This window comes from Kogia breviceps, chromosome 4 (assembly GCF_026419965.1).
Source record: "Kogia breviceps isolate mKogBre1 chromosome 4, mKogBre1 haplotype 1, whole genome shotgun sequence".
NCBI classification, from domain to species: Eukaryota; Metazoa; Chordata; class Mammalia; order Artiodactyla; family Physeteridae; genus Kogia; species Kogia breviceps.
In genome coordinates this window covers 7,481,775-7,502,755 of record NC_081313.1, presented here as the reverse complement: position 1 = coordinate 7,502,755, position 20,981 = coordinate 7,481,775, and the positions used below count along the sequence as shown (strand labels likewise).

At 39.9% G+C, this 20,981-nt stretch overlaps 1 protein-coding gene across 8 annotated transcripts in view; it reads left to right on the top strand.

The window, feature by feature from the left end:
* The window catches only part of SEMA5A (semaphorin 5A), a 491,583-nt gene that overhangs the window by 214,149 nt on the left and 256,453 nt on the right, over positions 1 to 20,981 (top strand). For all 8 annotated transcript variants that reach the window (XR_010840079.1, XM_067030787.1, XM_067030788.1 and 5 more), the window contains one exon: positions 9,101 to 9,200. Coding sequence is in view for 7 of the 8 variants with exons in the window: in XM_067030787.1 (XP_066886888.1) it covers positions 9,101 to 9,200 (100 nt within the window). In the remaining variant the exon portion in view is untranslated. The remainder of the gene's footprint in view (positions 1 to 9,100; positions 9,201 to 20,981) is intronic.

Genomic DNA, 20,981 nt, shown 5'->3' with positions numbered 1-20,981 from the left:
TCTTTGCATTTTCATAGCCACTACCTAAATTGAATCGTTTTTAGTTTTTTTGTTTTGCGATATGTGGGCCTCTCACTGTTGTGGCCTCTCCCGTTGCGGAGCACAGGCTCCGGACGCGCAGGCTCAGCGGCCACGGCTCACGGGCCCAGCCGCTCCACGACATGGGGAATCTTCCCGGACCGGGGCATGAACCCGTGTACCCTGCATCGGCAGGTGGACTCTCAACCACTGCGCCACCAGGGAAGCCCTCGTTTTTAGTTTTTACAGCTAATATTCTTGCCTCCATTTCCTCCTCTTTCCCGCCTATCAGTGGCTCATTTGTATTCCTAAGATATTTGCTTTAATGTGTTGAGTGCTTGCTTGCAAACTTTTCAGAGCCTTGCTATCACAGATGAGGTCAATTCCAGACTATTTAACCTGTAAGTAAAATTTTTTAAAATTTTATTTTATTATTATTTTTTATACAGCAGGTTCTTATTAGTTATCTGTTTTATACATATTAGTGTCTACGTGTCAATCCCAATCTCCCAATCCCCCCACTCCCCACCCCCACCCCCAGCTTTCCCCCCTTGGTGTCCATACGTTACTTCTCTACATCTGTATCTCTATTTCTGCCTTGCAGTCTGGTTCATCTGTACCATTTTTCTAGATTCCATATATATGCATTAATATACGATATTTGTTTTTCTCTTTCTGACTTACTTCACTCTTTATGACAGTCTCTAAGTCCATCCACGCCTCTACAAATGTCCTAATTTTATTGCTTTTTATGGCTGAGTAGTGTTCTATTGTATATATGTACCACAACTTCTTTATCCATTCGTCTGTCGATGGGCATTTAGGTTGCTTCCATGACCTGGCTGTTGTAAGGAGTGCTGCAATGAACATTGGGGTGCATGTGTCTTTTTGATTTATGGTTTTCTCTGGGTATAGTCCCAGTAGTGGGATTGCTGGGTCATATGGTAGTTCTGTTTTTAGTTTTTTTAAGGAACATCCGTACTGTTCTCCGTAGTGGCTGTATCTATTTACATTCCCACCAGCAGTGCAAGAGGGTTCCATTTTCTCCACACAATTTCCAGCATTCGTTGTTTGTAGATTTTTTTATGATGCCCATTCTAACAGGTGTGAGGTGATACCCCACTGTAGTTTTGATTTGCATTTCTCTAATAATGAGTGAGGTTGAGCAGCTTTTCATGTGCCTCTTGGTCATCTGTATGCCTTTTTTGGAGAAATGTCTATTTAGGTCTTCTGCCCATTTTTGGATTGGGTTGTTTTTTTAATATTGAGCTGCATGAGCTGTTTATATATTTTGGGGACTAATACTTTGTCCATTCATTTGTTTGCAAATAACTTCTCCCATTCTGAAGGTTGTTTCATCTTGTTTTTAGCTTCCTTTGCTCTGCAAAAGCTTTTACATTTCATTAGATCCAATTTCTTTATTTTTGTTTTTATTTCCATTACTCTAGGAGGTAACATGTAGGTAAATTTTTTACAGTTAAATTTCAATATACTTTTCCCAAAGGTTCTTTGAGTTGCCATTGCTTTTTTTTTCTCTCCTCTCCTTTTTTCTCTCTTTTCTTTCAATTTTTTTAAACATATTTATTGGAGTATAATTGCTTTACAATGGTGTGTTAGTTTCTGCTTTATAACAAAGGGAATCAGTTATACATATACATATGTCCCCATATCTCTTCCCTCTTGCATCTCCTTCCCTCCCACCCTCCCTATCCCACCCCTCTAGGTGGTCACAAAGCACCGAGCTGATCTCCCTGTGCTATGCGGCTGCTTCCCACTAGGTATCTATTTTACATTTGGTAGTGTATATATGTCCATGCCACTCTCTCACTTTGTCCCAGCTTACCCTTCCCCCTTCCTGTATCCTCAAGTCCATTCTCTAGTAGGTCTGCATTTTTATTCCCGTGTTGCCCCTAGGTTCTTCTGACCATTTCTTTATTTGTTTTTACTCTTTTTTCTTTTTAGATTCCATATACATGTGTTAGCATGAGGTATTTGTTTTTCTCTTTCTGACTTACTTCACTCTGTTTGACAGTCTCTAGGTCCATCCACCACAATACAAATAACTCAGTTTCATTCCTTTTTATAACTGAGTAATATTCCATTGTATATATGTGCCACATCTTATTTATCCATTCGTCTGTTAATGGACACTTAGGTTGCTTTCATATCCCGGCTATTATAAATAGAGCTGCAATGAACATTTTGGTACATGACTCTTTTTGAATTATGGTTTTCTTAGGGTATATGCCCAGTAGTGGGATTGCTGGGTCTTATGATAGTTCTATTTGTAGTTTTTTAAGGAACCTCCATATTGTTCTCCATGGTGGCTGTATCAATTTACATTCCGACCGACAGTGCAAGAGGGTTCCCTTTTCTCCACACCCTCTCCAGCATTTATTGTTTGTAGATTTTTTGAAGATGGACCAGTGTGAGATGATATCTCATTGTAGTTTTGACTTGCATTTGTCTAATGATTAATGATGTTGAGCATTCTTTCACGTGTTTGTTAGCAATCTGTGTATCTTCTTTGGAGAAATGTCTCTTTAGGTCTTCTGCCCATCTGTGGATTGGGTTGTTTGTTTTGTTTGATACTGAGCTTCATGAGTTGCTTGTATGTTTTGGAGATTAATCCTTTGTCAGTTGCTTCATTTGCAAATATTTTCTCCCATTCTGATGTCGTCTTTTCGTCTTGTTTATGATTTCCTTTGCTGTGCAAAAGCTTTTAAGTTTCATTAGGTGCCATTTGTTTATTTTTGCTTTTATTTCCATTTCTCTAGGAGGTGGGTCAAAAAGGATCTTGCTGTGATTTATGTCATAGAGTGTTCTGCCTATGTTTTCCTCTAAGAGTTTGATAGTGTCTGACCTTACATTTAGGTCTTTAATCCATTTTGAGTTTATTTTTGTGTATGGTGTTAGGGAGTCTTCTAATTTCATTCTTTTATATGTAGCTGTCCAGTTTTCCAGGCACCACTTATTGAAGAGGCTGTCTTTTCTCCACTGTATATTCTTGCCTCCATTATCAAAGATAAGGTGACCATATGTGTGTGGGTTTATCTCTGGGCTTTCTATCCTGTTCCATTGACCTATATTTCTGTTTTTGTGCCAGTACCATACTCTCTTGATTACTGTAGGTTTGTAGTAGAGTCTGAAGTCAGGGAGCCTGATTCCTCCAGCTCTGTTCTTCTTTCTCAAGATTCCTTTGGCACTTCTGGGTCTTTTGTATTTCCATACAAATTGTGAAAGTTTTTGTTCTAGTTCTGTGAAAAAGCCAGTGGTAGTTTGATAGGGACTGCATTGAATCTGTAGATTGCTTTGGTACTATATTCATGTTCACAATGTCGATACTTCCAACCAAGAACATGGTATATCTCTCCATCTATTTGTATCATCTTTAATTTCTGTCATCACTGTCTTATAATTTTCTGCATACAGGTCTTTTGTCTCCTTAGGTAGTTTTCTTCCTAGATATTTTATTCTTTTTGTTGCAGTGGTAAATGGGAGTGTTTTCTTAATTTCACTTTCAGATTTTTCATCATTAGTGTATAGGAATGCAAGAGATTTCTGTGCATTAATTTTGTATCCTGCTACTTTACCGTATTCATTGATTAGCTCTAGTAGTTTTCTGGTAGCATCTTTAGAATTCTCTGTGTATAGTATCATGTCATCTGCAAACAGTGACAGCTTTACTTCGTCTTTTCTGATTTGGATTCCTTTTATTTCTTTTTCTTCTCTGATTCCTGTGGCTAAAACTTCCAAAACTGTGTTGCCTAATAGTGATAAGAGTGGGCATCCTTGTCTTGTTCCTGATCTTAGTGGAAATGGTTTCAGTTTTTCATCATTGAGGACGATGTTGGCTGTGGGTTTGTCATATATGGCCTTTATTATGTTGAGGAAAGTTCCCTCTCTGCCTACTTTCTGCAGGGTTTTTATCTTAAATCGGTGTTGAATTTTGTCAAAAGCTTTCTCTGCATCTATTGAGATGATCATATGGTTTTTCTCCTTCAATTTGTTATTATGGTGTATCACGTTGATGATTTGCGTATATTGAAGAATCCTTGCATTCTGGGGATAAACCCCACTTGATCATAGTGTATGATCCTTTTAATGTGCTGTTGGATTCTGTTTGCTAGTGTTCTGTTGAGGATTTTTGCATCTATGTTCGTCAGTGATATTGGCCTGTAGTTTTCTTTTTCTGTGACATCTTTGTCTGATTTTGGTATCAGATTGATGGTGGTTTCTTAGAATGAGTTTGGGAATGAGTTACTCGTTCTGCTATCTTTTGGAAGATTTTGAGAAGGATAGGTGTTAGCTCTTCTCTAAATGTTTGATAGAATTCTCCTGTGAAGCCATCTGGTCCTGGGCTTTTGTTTGTTGGAAGACTTTTAATCTCAGTTTCAATTTCAGTGCTTGTGATTGGTCTCTTCATATTTTCTATTTCTTCCTGGTTCAGTCTCAGAAGGTGGTGCATTTCTAAGAATTTGTCCATTTCTTCCGTGTTGTCCATTTTATTGGCATAGAGTTGGTTGTAGTAATCTCTCATGATCCTTTGTACTTCTGCAGTGTCAGTTGTTACTTCTCCTTTTTCATTTCTAATTCTATTGATTTGACTCTTCTCCCTTTTTTCCTTGAGAAGTCTGGCTAATGGTCGATCAATTTTGTTTATCTTCTCAAAGAACCAGCTTTTAGTTTTATTGATCTTTGCTATCATTTCCTTCATTTCTTTTTCATGTATTTCTGATCTGATTTTTATGATTTCTTTCCTTCTGGTAACGTTGGGTTTTTTTTGTTCTTCTTTCTCTAATTACTTTAGGCATAAGGTTAAGTTGTTTCTTTGAGATGTTTCTTGTTTCTTAAGGTAGGATTGTATTGCTATAAACTTCCCTCTTTGAATTACTTTTACTGCATTCCATGTGTTTTGGGTTATTGTGTTTTCATTGTCATTTGTTTCTAGGTATTTTTTGATTTCCTCTTTGATTTCTTCAGTGATCTCTTGGTTATTAAGTAGTGTGTTGTTTAGCCTCCACGTGTTTGTATTTCTTATAGATATTTTCCTGTAATTGATATCTAGTCTCATAGTGTTTTGGTCAGAAAAAAAACTTGATACAATTTAAATTTTCTTAAATTTACCAAAGCTTGATTTGTGACCCAAGATATGATCTATCCTGGAGAATGTTCCATGAGCACTGGAGAAGAATGTGTATTCTGTTGTTTTTGGATGGAACATCCTATAAATATCAATTAACTCCATCTTGTTTAATGTATCATTTAAAGCTTGTGTTTCCTTACTTTTTTCACTTTGGATGATCTGTCCATTGGTGAACGTTCAGTGTAATGTCCCCTACTATGACTGTGTTACTGTCGATTTCCCCTTTTATGGCTGTTAGTATTTGCCTTATATATTGAGGTGTTCCTACGTTGGGTGCATAAATATTTACAATTGTTATATCTTCTTCTTGGATCGATCCTTTATCATTATGTAGTGTCCTTCTTTGTCTCTTGTAATAGTCTTTGTTTTAAAGTCTATTGTGTCTGATATGAGAACTCCTACTCCAGCTTTCTTCTGATTTCCATTTGCATGGAATATCGTTTTCCATCCCCTCACTTTCAGTCTGTATGTGTCCCTAGGTCTGAAATGGGTCTCTTGTAGGCAGCATATATATGGGTATTGGTTTTGTATCCATTCAACCAGTCTGTGTCTTTTGGTTGGAGCATTTAATCCATTTACATTTAAGGTAGTTATCAATATGTATGTTCCTATTACTATTTTCTTAATTGTTTTGGCTTTATTATTGTAGGTCTTGTAGAGAAGTTCCTATAGCATTTGTTGTAAAGCTGGTTTGGTGGTGCAGAATTCTCTTAGCTTTTGCTTGTCTGTAAAGCTTTTAATTTTTCTGTCAAATCTGAATGAGATCCTTGCTGGGTAGAGTAATCTTGGTTATAGGTTTTTCTCCTTCATCACTTTAAATATGTCCTGCCACTCACTTCAGGCTTGCACAGTTTTTGCTGAAAGATCAGATGTTAACCTTATGGGGATTCCCTTATGTGTTATTTGTTGTTTTTCCCTTGCTGCTTTTAATATTTGTTCTTTGTATTTACTTTTTGATAGTTTGATTAATATGTGTCTTGGCGTGTTTCTCCTTGGATTTATCCTGTATGGAACTCTCTGTGCTTCCTGTACTTGATCAACTATTTCCTTTCCCATATTAGTTTTCAACTGTAATGTCTTGAAATATTTTTTCAGTCCCTTTCTTTTTCTCTTCTTCTTCTGGGACCCCTATAATTCGAATGTTGGTGTGTTTATTGTTTTTCCAGAGGTCTCTGAGACTGTCTTCAATTCTTTTCATTCTTTTTTCTTTATTCTGCTCTGCAGTAGTTATTTCCACTATTTTATCTTCCAGGTCACTTATCTGTTCTTCTGCCTCAGTTATTCTGCTATTGATCCATTCTAGAGAATTTTTCATTTCATTTATTGTGTAGTTCATCACTGTTTGTTTCCTCTTTAGTTCTTCTAGGTCCTTGTTAAACTTTTCTTGTATTTTCTGCATTTTATTTCCAAGATTTTGGATCATCTTTACTATTATTAATCTGAATTCTTTTTCAGGTAGACTGCCTATTTCCTCTTCATTTGTTAGGTCTGATGGGTTTATGCCTTGCTCCTTCACGTGCTGTGTGTTTCTCTGTTTTGTCATTTTGGTTAACTTACTGTGTTTGGGGTCTCCTTTTCGCAGGCTGCAGGTTCATAGTTCCCGGGGTTTTTTTGGTGTCTGTCCCTAGTGGCTAAGGTTTGTTCAGTTGGTTGTGTAGGCTTCCTGTTGGAGGGGACTAGTGCCTGTGTTCTGGTGGATGAGGCTGTATCTTGTCTTTCTGGTGGGCAGGTCCATGTCTGGTGGTGTGTTTTGGGGTGTCTGTGGCCTTATTATGATTTTAGGCAGCCTCTTTCTAATGGACGGGGTTGTGTTCCTGTCTTGCTAGTTGTTTGGCATAGGGCATCCAGCACTGTAGGTTGCTGGTTGTTGAGTGGAGCTGCATCTTTGTGTTGAGATGGAGATGTCTGGGAGGTTTACAGCTTTTGATATTACATGGAGTTGGGAGGTCTCTTGTGGACCAGTGTCCTTAACTTGGCTCTCTCACCTCAGTGGCACAGCTCTAACACCTGGCTGGAATACCAAGAGCCTGCCCTCCACACGGCTCAGAATAAAAGGGAGAAAAAAAAGAAAGAAAGAAAGAAGAAGAGAAAATAAAATAAAATAAAGTTATTAAAATAAGGAATAAAAAATAATTATTAAGAAAAAAATTTTTAAGTAATTAAAAAAAAAACACAGACAGAACCCTAGCTTATTCTTACTCTTTCATTCCACACATTTAGTATTGCCTATACATTCAAGGTACTGTACCTTGATCTGCAGGCACTGCAGTGAGAAGTGCAGACATAAGAGCCTTAGTGTTCTCACCCAAGAGCAGAGAAACTGATTAGGGGCCCCATAGGAGTGAATATGAGCAATACCAGTTACAGCCACAGGGGGCACCATGTCTCCCACATGGCACTCTTGCTTCCTCAGGACGCATCTCTTCTGTGAATCTCTGGTCAGATCTCTCTTTTCCTGGTCCCTAAGCCCCTCAGCCATCTCTCCTTTCTATGTATGAATACTTCCTGTAACCCTACAAATACCTGTAAAGATCTTATATCTATAGATACTGTGTTTAAAGAAGATATTTGTGCTCCTTCCCTAACTGAATTAAAAACTCCTGGAGCAGATCATTTATTAACATCTTTTTATAGCTCCAGGACCTTGTACTTATTTTGCAATAAATAAGGGTTTTTTTAAAAATTGCCTTGCCTATAAAATGAAGAATTTTATATAAAATAGTAAAAACAATCAAGATATCATGAAAATATCAAAAATCAAATACAGATCTCTATATAACTCAACACTGGTTTCCTTTAAGCAGAATAGAACTTTCAGTTCATGTCCGTTTTTTCCCCCAATAACTGATAGTAGAGAAAAGCCATATTCGTTACACAAAGCTATTGCTTGAAAATAGTCTACCTCATTTACGTCAACAAAGGCCTTTCTACAAGACATGTGTTAAGATATGGGCATATTTCCATATTAGCATCTGTTTTTGTGGAAGAGATTATTTCTGTGCTACACACTTTTTCTGCAAACCAATAACTGTCGATTTGCCAGTTGTCATGCACCTGTTTAGTCAGTGTGGTATCACTCAAAATATTAAACTCAAGGAAAAAGGCAATCAGGTCACATGGTTAGTTGTCGAGGATAATGATAAGGTTCAGCACAACTGGAAGACAACTCACTGAAGATTTTTTCTGTGTCAGAAATGAGCTAATGAAAGTTGCAAAAATGACTAATAAGGCTGAGTTCTATCCCTCTTCAAATACTATCATGTTGTAATAATCGGACTCTAAGCTGGAGGTCATTTAATAGGAGTTAACAGTGCTTGTAAAAAACCTGTCTCTAAAGAGTGGCTATTTTCTGATTTCCCTTAGAAAAAAAATGCAAATGAGGTCTAGAATTTACTGTGAATTCCTCATCTAGAAAGGACTGAGAGTGGTTTACTAGTCTAATCTTGGGGCCCCAATAGAAATCTAAAAGACAGGGAAATGGAATGTCCACTTTGAAAGAAGGCAGATGGTGCTTCTGTGGCTTTTGTGATTTTTCCACGTCTTTGGCTCCTTCCCATCAAGCTGCACAGGAAATGATCTTGTTTGCATTCAGTATTCCTCTAATGAATCGTGTGAGTGCTGTGTTATTTTCTGCCCAGTCCAGAGGCAAAAGGAAAATGCACATCTGGCTTGTAAATCACAACCAAGCATTGATGCTTTGCTCCCTTTTTATTGGGTGGCTGCCCTCTATGTTTTACACATTCTCAGTGTGGATTATGTGACACCATGACAGAAACCTCCAGTGGCCCGTAAATGATCACCTGGGAGTACCTTCAAATCCTCTGAAATGTAATTTTTGCTACCTGATGTGCATTGTCTGTGGTCCCCAGAGCGGGGGTGGGGGGGAGGAGGAAACATTCATTTTTATCTTTTTATTTATTTATTTTTCCTCTTTAGAAATTGGCCCCTGGTTGCAGGAGTTCAGAGCGAAGAATGCTGTGGATTTCTCGCAGTTAACATTTGACCCAGGACAGAAAGAACTTCTTGTAGGAGCAAGGTGAGAGAGCTTACATTTTGCCTCCGCAGATATTTTCGGACTTCATTTGACATCTCTGCAGTTACACATGAGCTTCTCTGCACTAGTTGACGAGTGCTAAGTGATGTTTCATCTAAGAATGAAATTCCGTACGAGTGTCATGAAGTGTGCTACAACTAATAAGATGACTGCTGCTCTTTATAGCAAGAGTTTATTGGGTGTTTCCCAAGTGCCAGGAGCAGTTCTAACATGAATTCATTTATTTTTTCCACCTATGAAACCTGAGAGGTAGGTATTGTCACCATCCCTATTTCAGAGATGAGGAAATTGAGACAGAAGGTGGATAAATATGTTACCCCGGGGACACGTTTATTATGTTTAATCAAAGATGGACCCAGGTTTCAGACCCAAACAGTTTGACTCCAAAAACCATGTTCTTATTTGTCAGTATACTCTTCAGCACAATTCTAGACATGAGGAGACCTTGATACCCATTCCAACACCCATCACTACCTTTCTTTGTGACCCCCATTATGATATTTACCAGTCAATTGAGAATTCAAGGGAGTTGTTATTATTTATTTCTCTTAAAGAGCACGTGCTCCTGTCTCCAGGTCAATGCCTGACCTTCCAGTTTGAAGGTGAGGCCACTGGAACCCAATCAGAACAGATCTTGTGTTGCATCCCTCGTATTTACCATGACTCCCTTAGAAAACATGTATAATCCCTGCCTTCAAATCACCTATCCTGCCAGTGTGTTTTGAGGATGATGTTTAAAAAACCTTTTATATTCATCTCTTAGGAAAAATGATGTAATAACCCAAAGAGATGATTTGTAGATTTGGACTCTTCTGGCCTTCAAGGAAAGCACTTTAGGCAGAGGAGTGCACATTATCTGTTTTGGCCAAATGTAGTGGATTATGAAACATACCTTTCATAGCAAGAGAGGTTGTGCAATTTCTACATGAGTGGAGCTAAATCTGGCTTAAGCTCTGGACAAACACTGAACAGTTTCTAGAATCACTGCTTTTGCTCTCAGATCTTAAGAAGACCTCGTTCATCCACCCAACACTTGAAGACTCAAGACGTACAGTCATAACTTAAATGAAAAGACAGAGAAGTCGGCTTAGTTCCTGGCACTTAACATGCCACTTGTATCTCTTTTAGTGTTTATTGAGTGGACAGTGAGTCTGGATTGGATGGGCTTACTTGGTATTCTTTTACTTACCTCAGCCCGTTGGGACTACCAGGGGATTTCTAATGCTGACTTCCATCAGATTCCGTCACTGGGAGCGTGGGCCATGCCCTGCAGGGCTTTTTAACTGGTCTCCTGGCCTCCAGATTTTCTCTTCCTTCTTCATACCATGGCCAAAGTCATCTTTGAAAAATACACCCCTCAGTAGCTCCTCCTGGAGCTCTTATGACTTGTATGCCTTCACTTATGTTATAGAAATAGTATTTTCTCCAGGGATCATCTGGATTAATTTGGACTTATTAGGCTCTTTTGGTGTGGCCCATCAGACCCTCTGGCTGGTCGTCCTACATCCTATGGAGACACACTTTTCATTCTCACATAGTCCAGGCACGTGGAATTATTTATGTTGCCCACAACTATAGAATGTTCTCTTTCTTGCCTCTGGGATTGGGTAATCTCTTTTGCTTTCCTAGAATATTAGCTAACCACCCACCCACATCTCAAGTTATCCAGTGGGTGGACTCATACTCACTGTAAAGATCTGGCTCAAGGGTCCTCCTTTGGGACTGAGCTGCTATATGTTCCCTGCTCCGTATGGTTCTGTTGGCACACCTGCCATCTCTCTTCATCACTGCACTTACTGCATTATTTCTGTTCACGTTTCACTCTCCCCTTTCCCATTCTCAGATAGTGACGTACCAGATGGTAGAGGATGTGGCTGTCTTTTCTTGTTTTTCTAAAATGTAGCACACTTTCTCTTCCGGGTAGAAGCTCAAAGATATCTGTTGATTCACCATATTTATTTCCAGGATTTGATTTGTATGTGTGGCCCTCTGCATTTGGTAGGACACTTAGGGAAAGGGGGGCTGGAGTTGTAGCAGATATTTTCCAGATGCCTACAACTGGGCAAGACACAGGGAGTAGCAGTCTCTAAACCCCGAAGCTAATCCTTAGGGAAAATGGACTCTCACCCTTAGCCAAGGGGAAGGGCCCCCTGCTGGGGTAGCAGATGCAAATATGACCGCAACTGGTGTAGCTGAGTCCTGCATCTCTCATTCAACTCTAAAGAGCTTTGTAACAGTTTTCCTGTTTCCTGTGAGCTTGACTCAAAAGACTCTCCATTGTTTCTGGAGGTCCTCGGCACTACACAGACAGGGCAGTGTCACATATATGCCTGCACTCTGCAGGTGGTAGGCTTTTGGTCAGTGACACAGATTCTCCTAATGGGGATGTGAGAAGCCACTGAGAAAGCTAAGATTTGGAAGAGACATCACCGTAGTTCTGTCCTGACTACAGACAGCACCTGAGAATTGTCCCCAGGGGACACCTATTCCTGAGAGTCTCCATCCCGGTGTCCCTGGAGGACTCCATTCTATTATTCCTTGAGGCCTCCATCCCAGCCTGCCTGAAGGTTTCCTGCTGAGTGTCCCCGAAAGTCTCCACCCCAGCCTCCCTGGAGGTCTCCATCCCAGTATCCCCGGAAGTCTCTATCCCAGCATTCCTGGAAGTCTCCACCCCAGCCTCCCTGGAGGTCTCCATCCCAGTATCCCCGGAAGTCTCTATCCCAGCATTCCTAGAAGTCTCCACCCCAGCCTCCCTGGAGGTCTCCATCCCAGTATCCCCGGAAGTCTCCACCCCAGCCTCCCTGGAGGTCTCCATCCCAGTATCCCCGGAAGTCTCTATCCCAGCATTCCTGGAAGTCTCCACCCCAGCCTCCCTGGAGGTCTCCATCCCAGTATCCCTGGAGGTCTCCATCCCAGTATCCCCGGAAGTCTCTGTCCCAGCATTCCTGGAAGTCTCCACCCCAGCCTCCCTGGAGGTCTCCATCCCAGTATCCCCGGAAGTCTCTATCCCAGCATTCCTGGAAGTCTCCACCCCAGCCTCCCTGGAGGTCTCCATCCCAGTATCCCCGGAAGTCTCTATCCCAGCATTCCTGGAAGTCTCCACCCCAGCCTCCCTGGAGGTCTCCATCCCAGTATCCCCGGAAGTCTCTATCCCAGCATTCCTGGAAGTCTCCATCCCAGCCTCCCTGGAGGTCTCTATCCCAGTATCCCCGGAAGTCTCTGTCCCAGCATTCCTGGAAGTCTCCACCCCAGCCTCCCTGGGGATCTCCATCCCAGAGTTTCTTCAGGTCTCCATCCATCTCATTTCAGCCCAGTCCCAGACCAGCCATGGGAGGGACTGGCCTACCCACTGAGTCAACCTAGCTTGCATTATGCCACGGTGACCAGGAGCAATAGGGCCACCAGACTTAGCACATAAAAAGTTCAGGATGTGCAGTTAAACTTGAATTTCAGATAAGCAACCCTAGGAGCATGGGCAGTATTTCTATTCTAGAACAGGATGTGGTACATTGTGGATACTCAGTAACGAAACGAAAGAAAGGGGTAGATGGACTTGCTTAACTGCATGACCTTGAGCCCATTTCGGAGTCTAATTTTCTTATCTGTAAAGTTGATATAATTATTTCTACCCCTTTCAGCTGTTGTGAGGATTAAGTGAAATAATCCAGGAAGAGAGATTGTCACAATGACAGGCATCCGGTAAGCGTGCAGTGGTGGCGCAGCTGTGTGCGTATCTGTGGGTTTCGGTATGCGTGTGCATATGCATTTCGGGCAGATACCACTGAGTGCGGAGAATAGCAATTTTACCTAAGATAGTTGCTGGGATTAGGCTCAGAACGTTTAAGAGGGAGTGTGAGCCAGTTATAAAACTTTAAAAATAACCCAGCCCTCAGATTCCTGTTTAGAAGGGCTTGACCTAGCAAAAGAAGTTTAGATAGCAGGTGTATATTGCAGAAATCCGTGATGGTTTAAATATATGAGCAGTGGAAAAATACAGTGATAGTATTTTTGTTTTTTCATAGTTAGCACTGGGCCTTGTAAAGCCATTTATTGGATGGTTTCACTTTATACCAGTGATACTTTATGTTCCTGAAATTGAAATCAGTTAAAAATTCTTTGCAAAAAGTTCTCCTGCTGCAAAACAAAAACAAAGACAAAACAAAAACAAACAAACAAAACCAACCCCAGAAGCCACTTCTCTTTAGGTGATTTGTGGTTATGTAGTACCAGAAGGTAGTTGCATCTGAATTCATGCAATTTCTGGAAGGATCCTTAAATTTACCATTTCCAAGGTGCACATAATCTTTCATATTATTTTAAAAGCACTGATATTGATATTCATATTCTGTTTTAACCCATGCCTCTTAAAAAACTAGTAATGTTTGTATTTTCAGTGATGAGACTCAGGAACTTTCATTTTAGAGAATGTAGAAAATACTGTAAAGCATAAAGAAAACACACAATTTCAGAAATAATCACAGTTAACCTTTCCAGTAATATCCCCACAGTATTTGATTTCTGTTTGTTTATACTACTAGGATAATATTTTATGGATAATTTGTATACTTCTTTGTTAAAAGAAAAAGAAAAGAAAAGCAGTTTCTACTTTATATATACATGAAAATTCCAAATGAAAGACTATGTTGACATTTAGAGGTTTGTGTATAATTATAAAAGTAATGATAGGGCTTCCCTGGTGGCGCAGTGGTTGGGAGTCCACCTGCTGATGCAGGGGACGCGGGTTCGTGCCCCGGTCCGGGAGGATCCCACGTGCCGCGGAGCGGCTGGGCCTGTGAGCCATGGCCGCTGAGCCTGCGCGTCTGGAGCCTGTGCTCCTCAACGGGAGAGGCCACAAGAGTGAGAGGTCCACGTACCACAAAAAAAAAAAAAAAAAAAAAAAAAAGTAATGATAGTAATAATAGTTCCCAAAGTTGATAAAAGTTTCAGTTTCATGGTGTATAGGATTGTAACAGCAGATCTAAGAGAGAGCGATGACATTTTATTCTCCAAATGAATCTGTCTTTAGTGTTTTGGGTTCAGTGTATGCATGACAAGTGGTTCTGTGCCGAATTCAAATGTTATTCCAAATGGCAACTAACTTGATCCATACACAAAGCAGGGTTTGACAATAATCAGGGCATTTACAAAGTAGCCATATTTTTGGAAAGTGTAAAGCTATACAATAGTAATGAAGAAAAGAGCTTCTCTTCCAAGAGAAAGTGAGTTTCTTTCAGCTTTTCTGTTGTTTCTTGGTCTTTCTTCATTTTCTTCCTGGAAGTTGACTTCTGGTTATCTTATTCTTTTCTAACAAGCTTCAGTGTAATAGAAACATATCATTGAAGGGCATAGTCTTGCAACCTATGATATTTTAGGAAGGACACTCACCTGTGAGCTCTCACGCACGTGCCTGTGAGGCCAGGAGTCTCACCCATCTGCCGATGATTAAGGAGATGGGATTGAAGCTCAGGGACCCAACACTGGGTCAGGTGAAACTCATAACTGATGACAAATATAAAAGATTTATGTATGTCTTGGGAAGTTATTAATTTCAACTCTACTAAAATGGGAACATTATGAAGATATCAATTGAAAGGGTAGCAGGGATGCCTGAGTCTACTCCAACAGCTGACCCGTGTGCGTACCAGCCCAGAGCCATGTGTGTGCCTTGTACGGAACTCTTTGACTTGCCATTACAGTCAATAGACTATTTCCATATATTGAAAGATACTTCTGTACCCGTATCTGTGTGACAAATAGTACGGATTTCTAATCAGCATGTTTACTACTAAAAATAAAAAAAACCTAAAACCCAAGTGCTTTCAAGACAAAGCTCGGTCTTTCCTATGGTCACAGCAAATTGGTCCTGACCAATTTTAGTGTATTACTCTAAACGATTGTTTTGCCCATGGTTTGAATCTTCAGAAATAAAGATAAAAAGGAAAGATTAACCTTCTTTTTGTTATGCTGGGACTGAATTTGCTTTAAGTATTCCAAGCATAAGTTCTCATAAAACCACATTAAATGAACGAACAGGCTTCTATGTAATTAGTGTAAATTCCTCCTTTCAGAATGACTTTGCCATTGGTTCTAAACAAGTGGAGCTAAATTTTAGAGTCACATAAGTGTCACCTTTGAAAACTGACCAATAGAATTCTCTCTTTTTCTGGTGGTTATAATTACTGTTTTTCTTTTAAAGTTTTACCTTGGCATTAATCTGTTGGAAGCAGTCTATAATTCAAAGAAAAACTGGAGATTTTTAGGAGATCAGCAGTTCTGCTTCCAGTAGCCACAGCTTCTTTCTGTTTTCCAAAGGGCACATTTTAGTCAAGTTTATACCATTAAAGGGAACTCTCGCTAAGTGGAGTGAAATCAGCAATTAGGAGTGAATCCAAAAAGCAGTAAACCCCCATCATGCAAAGAAATCCAAGGTAATGATGATGTTGACATTGTATTTACATTAAATAGGACTTAGGAAAACAGCTGGTGATGAAAGGAAGGATGGAGCTGTCATTTCTGCTTTTCATTTTTAGCCCACCCCAACAGGAAGTTTTTTTAAACTGTACTTTAAGGGTTAAATATTTCCTTCTCCCTGTTGGCTCTTGATTCATAGGTGTGTTTTGCTCTTAAGATTCTCTTTGCTTGTCTTTCTCCTTCTCCCTCTTCTCCCCTGTCTGCCAATAGGCCTGTTTGATCAATTAACCTAATCTGTGTTCCAAAAGATAATCCATTCTTTGTCTACCCGCTTTGGTACCTTTCTGCCCAGAATTTACCAACAGCAGTGTACCGAAGTGTCACCCGGGCATTCATTCAGAATGAAGCTTCCTCTGGTCCTCCTTCCAGCTCGAGGGGGCTGGAAGGTGGTCCCAGAGTGTGAGCTTGTAACAAACAGGCGGTCTGCGGACACTCCTGTGGGAAAGACGTCCAGACATTGTCTTCCTTTCGCTGTTATAAAAAACAAAATAATCTCTGCATTTTCTTCTCTGCTGGAGGTGGGGAGAAGATAGACCTAGCAGAACAGTGACTTATTAGGTTATCAATATACATACAGTCTTCCCTTTTCCCACATTCCCTGAATGAGTCCACAAAGGAGTGTGATACAAATTAAGCAACCTCTTTGAGTGCTTGTGTGTGCTACAAGTTTTGAGTGTTGAGAGCTTGTTTCCTAGCCAGTCCCACATGGGGTCCATCAGAACTTATTAGTTCACATAGTTACTCTTCATTCATCAAATATTTATTGAACCTACTGTGTGCCAGGGAGTATCCTAGACATTGGTGAAATGAAGATGCAGCGGTCTCTACCTGATAAAGACTTGAGAGTCTAGTGCCAGGGTTGGCAGGCTAAGGCCCCTAGGTTGGCCTCCTGATTTTGCAAATAAAGTTTTATTGGCACACGGCCACATCTGTTCATTTGCATATTGCCTGTGGCTGCCTTCCTGCTTTCACTGTGGAGATGAGTAGTTCCAACAGGACCACAAAGGTGCAGTCTTTGCTACTTAGGCCGTGAAAAGCCTATTCCTCATATCCACTGGCCTGGTGGATATGAGGAATACAAGCAATTAAGTTCTCCAGGGAGGCCTGAATAAAGCGCCCTGGAAACAGCAAGAGGAAAGAAAGGTGATGGTCCTTGGTGGGTGAAAAGGGTGCACTGAGAAGGTGCTTTTTCAGTGGGGCCTCGGAGAGGAATTAGGGGTCTGGCAGGTGGGAGAGAGTCTTCCTGCCGGAAGGACCATAGAATGGGGAAGTCAGAGATCCTGATGACACTGAAAAGCACGCACCTTGACTAGACCTGTTAGTGACTGAGGGGAGGAGTAATTGTAGATGAGGCTGGAGCATTAGATTATGGAGCAGCTGGGATTTCATCCTCTAGCCCAGAGGTTCCAATTCTGGCAGTCAGGAGAGTGGTCTGAGAAATCTTTCAAGAATGCCGATGGCCATGCCTCTCCTCAGAACATGTGAATTAGACTTTCTAGAAGTAACGTTGGAATGTTTGGTTTAATCAAGCCTCTGGTAATCTCCTGGCCTGGAAAATTTGAGAACCTCTGCTAAGGACAGTAGGAACTCAGGAGACTTCTAAGGCCACACACTTACGTGCTCAGATTTGCATTAGGGAGGTGCTTCCACCACACTGCATGCAGAATGCACTAGAGTTTGGAGGTATGGATAGCAGTCGGGATCTATGGATCAGGAGACTGTAGTGAGAACTTAAACTTAGGCAGTGAACGTGCAAATGGAGACAAGTCAGAGTTGAGAAGTATTTCAGAGCTGGGTTTGACAGTGGTTGATGGCCAATCACGATTGGTGGCTGAGGGCAAGGGTCAAAGATAAGGTTTGGGAGTGAGATTTGAAAGTGAGGCTTGTTGTAATGACATCAGCTGGGACTGAGCATTTGAGAAACGAGCTGTAATTCTTCGATTATTTGAAGATACATGAGAAAATAACCTCAGATTTCATTAACTCTGAAGATAAGCCAGAAAAATAGTGTATATGGAGATAATTGGAAGAGTGAATGTTCCTAGGAAACCATACGTTAAAGAAATCATAGAATACCACAGTTGGTATTTTTTTCAAATGAAAAATGATCTCTATTAACTGAAAAATGAAAGGAACAAATCAAATACCCAGTGGACCAGCAAAAGCAGAAGTCATGAGTTAAAATTAGAGCAGTAAGTCACTATCTATAATCCTCAAAGCACTTAGAGATTTGCACATAATATTTAGAACATAATAAAATTTAAATTACCAGTGTGATTATTGACAGTATTGATTAATAACTTTGTCCCTAAATATGCTTATGGGAAAACGTTTTTCTGGTTTCATATCTCTGAAATTTGCTAACAGCACTGGTCTTCATTGTTGCCCCTAAAAATCCACCTTTGTTATTTGATTCTACTTGCAAAATAGGCAGAGGTTATCCGTCTACTTCTGTGCCTTTTAATCTTGGTATTTAAACGTATAAGAGCGCTATTAAAATGGTTTGATTTTGGTTTTGATGTATTCTTTGAAACCTATTTATAGTAACCAAGACTTTTCAGGGGTTTGAAATAGACTTTGGGGGCTAGGTAATGAGATAAGCCAATATAATTTTGGAACAGTGAGTACTAGACACATATGGTAATAACAACAATAATAAAATCAGAATTACTTAAAATGTTTTATAGCCTAAAGTACATATATTTATTTTTTTTGAAGAGGGTTGAAAAAATTCTGCCTGAGGAGGTAGTTCATTATATGACATTATAATATTATACATTTGTCACCATATTTCAAAATATATTAGCAAAGTAAAAAAAAAAAAAATCAGCATTCAAAAACTGGGATCTGAATGTGATCCCACTATTTAAATACAGCACTATATCTTTAAAATAACTTGGTAATATTAAAACTGAATTAAACTCCCAGAAACTTACGGGAAAAGAACATTAAAGAGATATTTTCGGAATGGTTATAATAACAGAAAAAAATAAAGGCTCCTAGAATTTGTTTAGAATCAATCGGCATAGTGAAAGTCTTAGGAATAGCAAGTATAGATAGGTTCGTGAAGTACATGACAAGGTTACATGCTGAAATTAAATCTTCATATTCTTAAAATTTTGATGTGATTGAGATATTAAATATTTACATGTAGATAATTAAAATAATTTTTAGGAAAACATTTTGTGCTATAAAGGATATAGTTACTACTTTAGCTTCAAAGTCACACATTTATATTTTAATCTTTAGGTCTATCAGTGCAAGTGAAAATTCAGGTGTCATGTAGAAAGTCACAGTGTCAGGCTGTGTGCCAGTGGGATATTGACAAAGTTAAGATAGAATAGTGCAGTGAACGGAAATCACAGAGCAGATGAAGCTGGCACAGGTACAGGTGAGACTAGCTTCACTATCAGATTTACCCAAATGGTCACAGTTTACAGGAAGTGGGTATTCTGTCCTCAGATTGTTTCGTCATCAACAATGGTCTAAACTTTTCTTAAACAACAAACATAAGTTTCTATCACTGTAGCTTAAGACATTGTTTTATAGGTTTACTGTCTCTTTTCAATTTACTTGATTTTCTTGTTGCCGAGTGCAAGTCTGTCTGTCTTAATTATTCCATTTTCTGCTCCTCAGTTATAAGCAAGCCTCTAACCTACATGGTCAATAAGAACTTGGAATTTTTTCCTTTGATTTCACAGCTATATTCATCAGAGACCAATTGAGTTATTCTAAGAGAACGTCATTTTAAAACACCTGTGTCTTTCATAATTAATGGAGGTCACAGTTGAGTTTTATAGTGTCTCTAGATAAAATGAGTCATTTAGTTAATATGCTCATGATGGCTCAACCTTTCCTTTAATGCTGGCTGAATTTTATTACTTTACATGAAGACACAAATGAACTTTGTCTATTAAGGCCATCACTGCTACCTCAGAGAATATGTTGTTGTGCTTAGTGATTTGCTGCTAATAGGCCACTGGGGGATGTGATGAGAGGCAAGAATGATTTATTCAGTCCTATAGTCAAAAAGAAATACACTCTGGTGAAGAGGGAGACCACACACTCAGGTATCTAGTGGGGGAAGGATGAATGGGCTTCACAATTGTCAGTTTGTATCTGCCAAATTAAATGGCTTTGTGATTTGAATTATTCAGTTTATTGGATTTCTGTATGCCTCATGTATCACTCCTAAAAGTCATACGGTTACTACATTTGAATGTGCAATGTCAAATTTTATTCCAAGGCATTTGAAAAAAAGTAAGTTCACACCAAGGGAAGAAGATCCCGTACTTTCATTTGCTATGGCCATAAAATTGAACCTTTACAGCCTGGTTAAACTCCCCTAAGCTGCACAACTAATACGCTCCTAGAATCTAATCTCTTAAACGTCTGCACCACTGCCTTTCTCCCTGAAGAACATGGCAGTATTCCTCATCACTACCTATTTACAACTAGGGGTGTTAGGAAGATTAATGAGGCCACTTAAGTACTTAGGGTTGCTCAAAGCATTGCCCTACTCGAGAAACTGACCTTATGTGAAACATTTGGTTAGCATTCCTTTTGGCCGGGAGCCAGAAGCATTACTCCTTCTTGTTGGAAGGGTTGGTAGCCTTTCTTGTGAACCTCACATATATTGGTTTTCCTCCTCTGTGTGCTTACAATTACAAGATAAAGTGGTTGCCTCTTCTGCAGTGCCCTGGAGAGCAGCCAATTGCAGGGGACCATAGATCTTACTTTAGTGCCCCAGTGACCCAGCATTTGGGAGTATCCATTTTTTATTCCCTTTAGAAGATTTTCTTTCTTTTTGTAACCTTTAACTTCATAGGTCGTTGACCTAAACTGTGATGGATCAAGCTGTCTTGGGAGATTTCTGGTCCCTCATGTTGCTAGCTGAGCTGGAATTTTTCCAAGCAAAAATACTTGGCATTGTATTTGGAACCAAATAGTTTGAGGACAGGGTTTTGAGAATAGTAGAATCCACTCTATGTTTTGTCAGATTCTGAGGTCCAGGGAGGTGATTAGGGAATTCCACAAATTTTTCATGTATGTTTCACCTTTCACAATTTTAAAAAATTGTTGAGAGGAGCTTCAAGGTGGCGGAAGAGTAGGACGCGGAGATCACCTTCCTCCCCACAGATACATCAGAAATACATCTACATGTGGAACAACACCTACCGAACGCTGGCAGGAGACCTCAGACATTCCAAAAGGCAAGAAACTCCCCACGTACCTGGGTAGGGCAAAACAAAAAAGGAAAAACACAGACAAAAGAATAGGGCCGGGACCCAC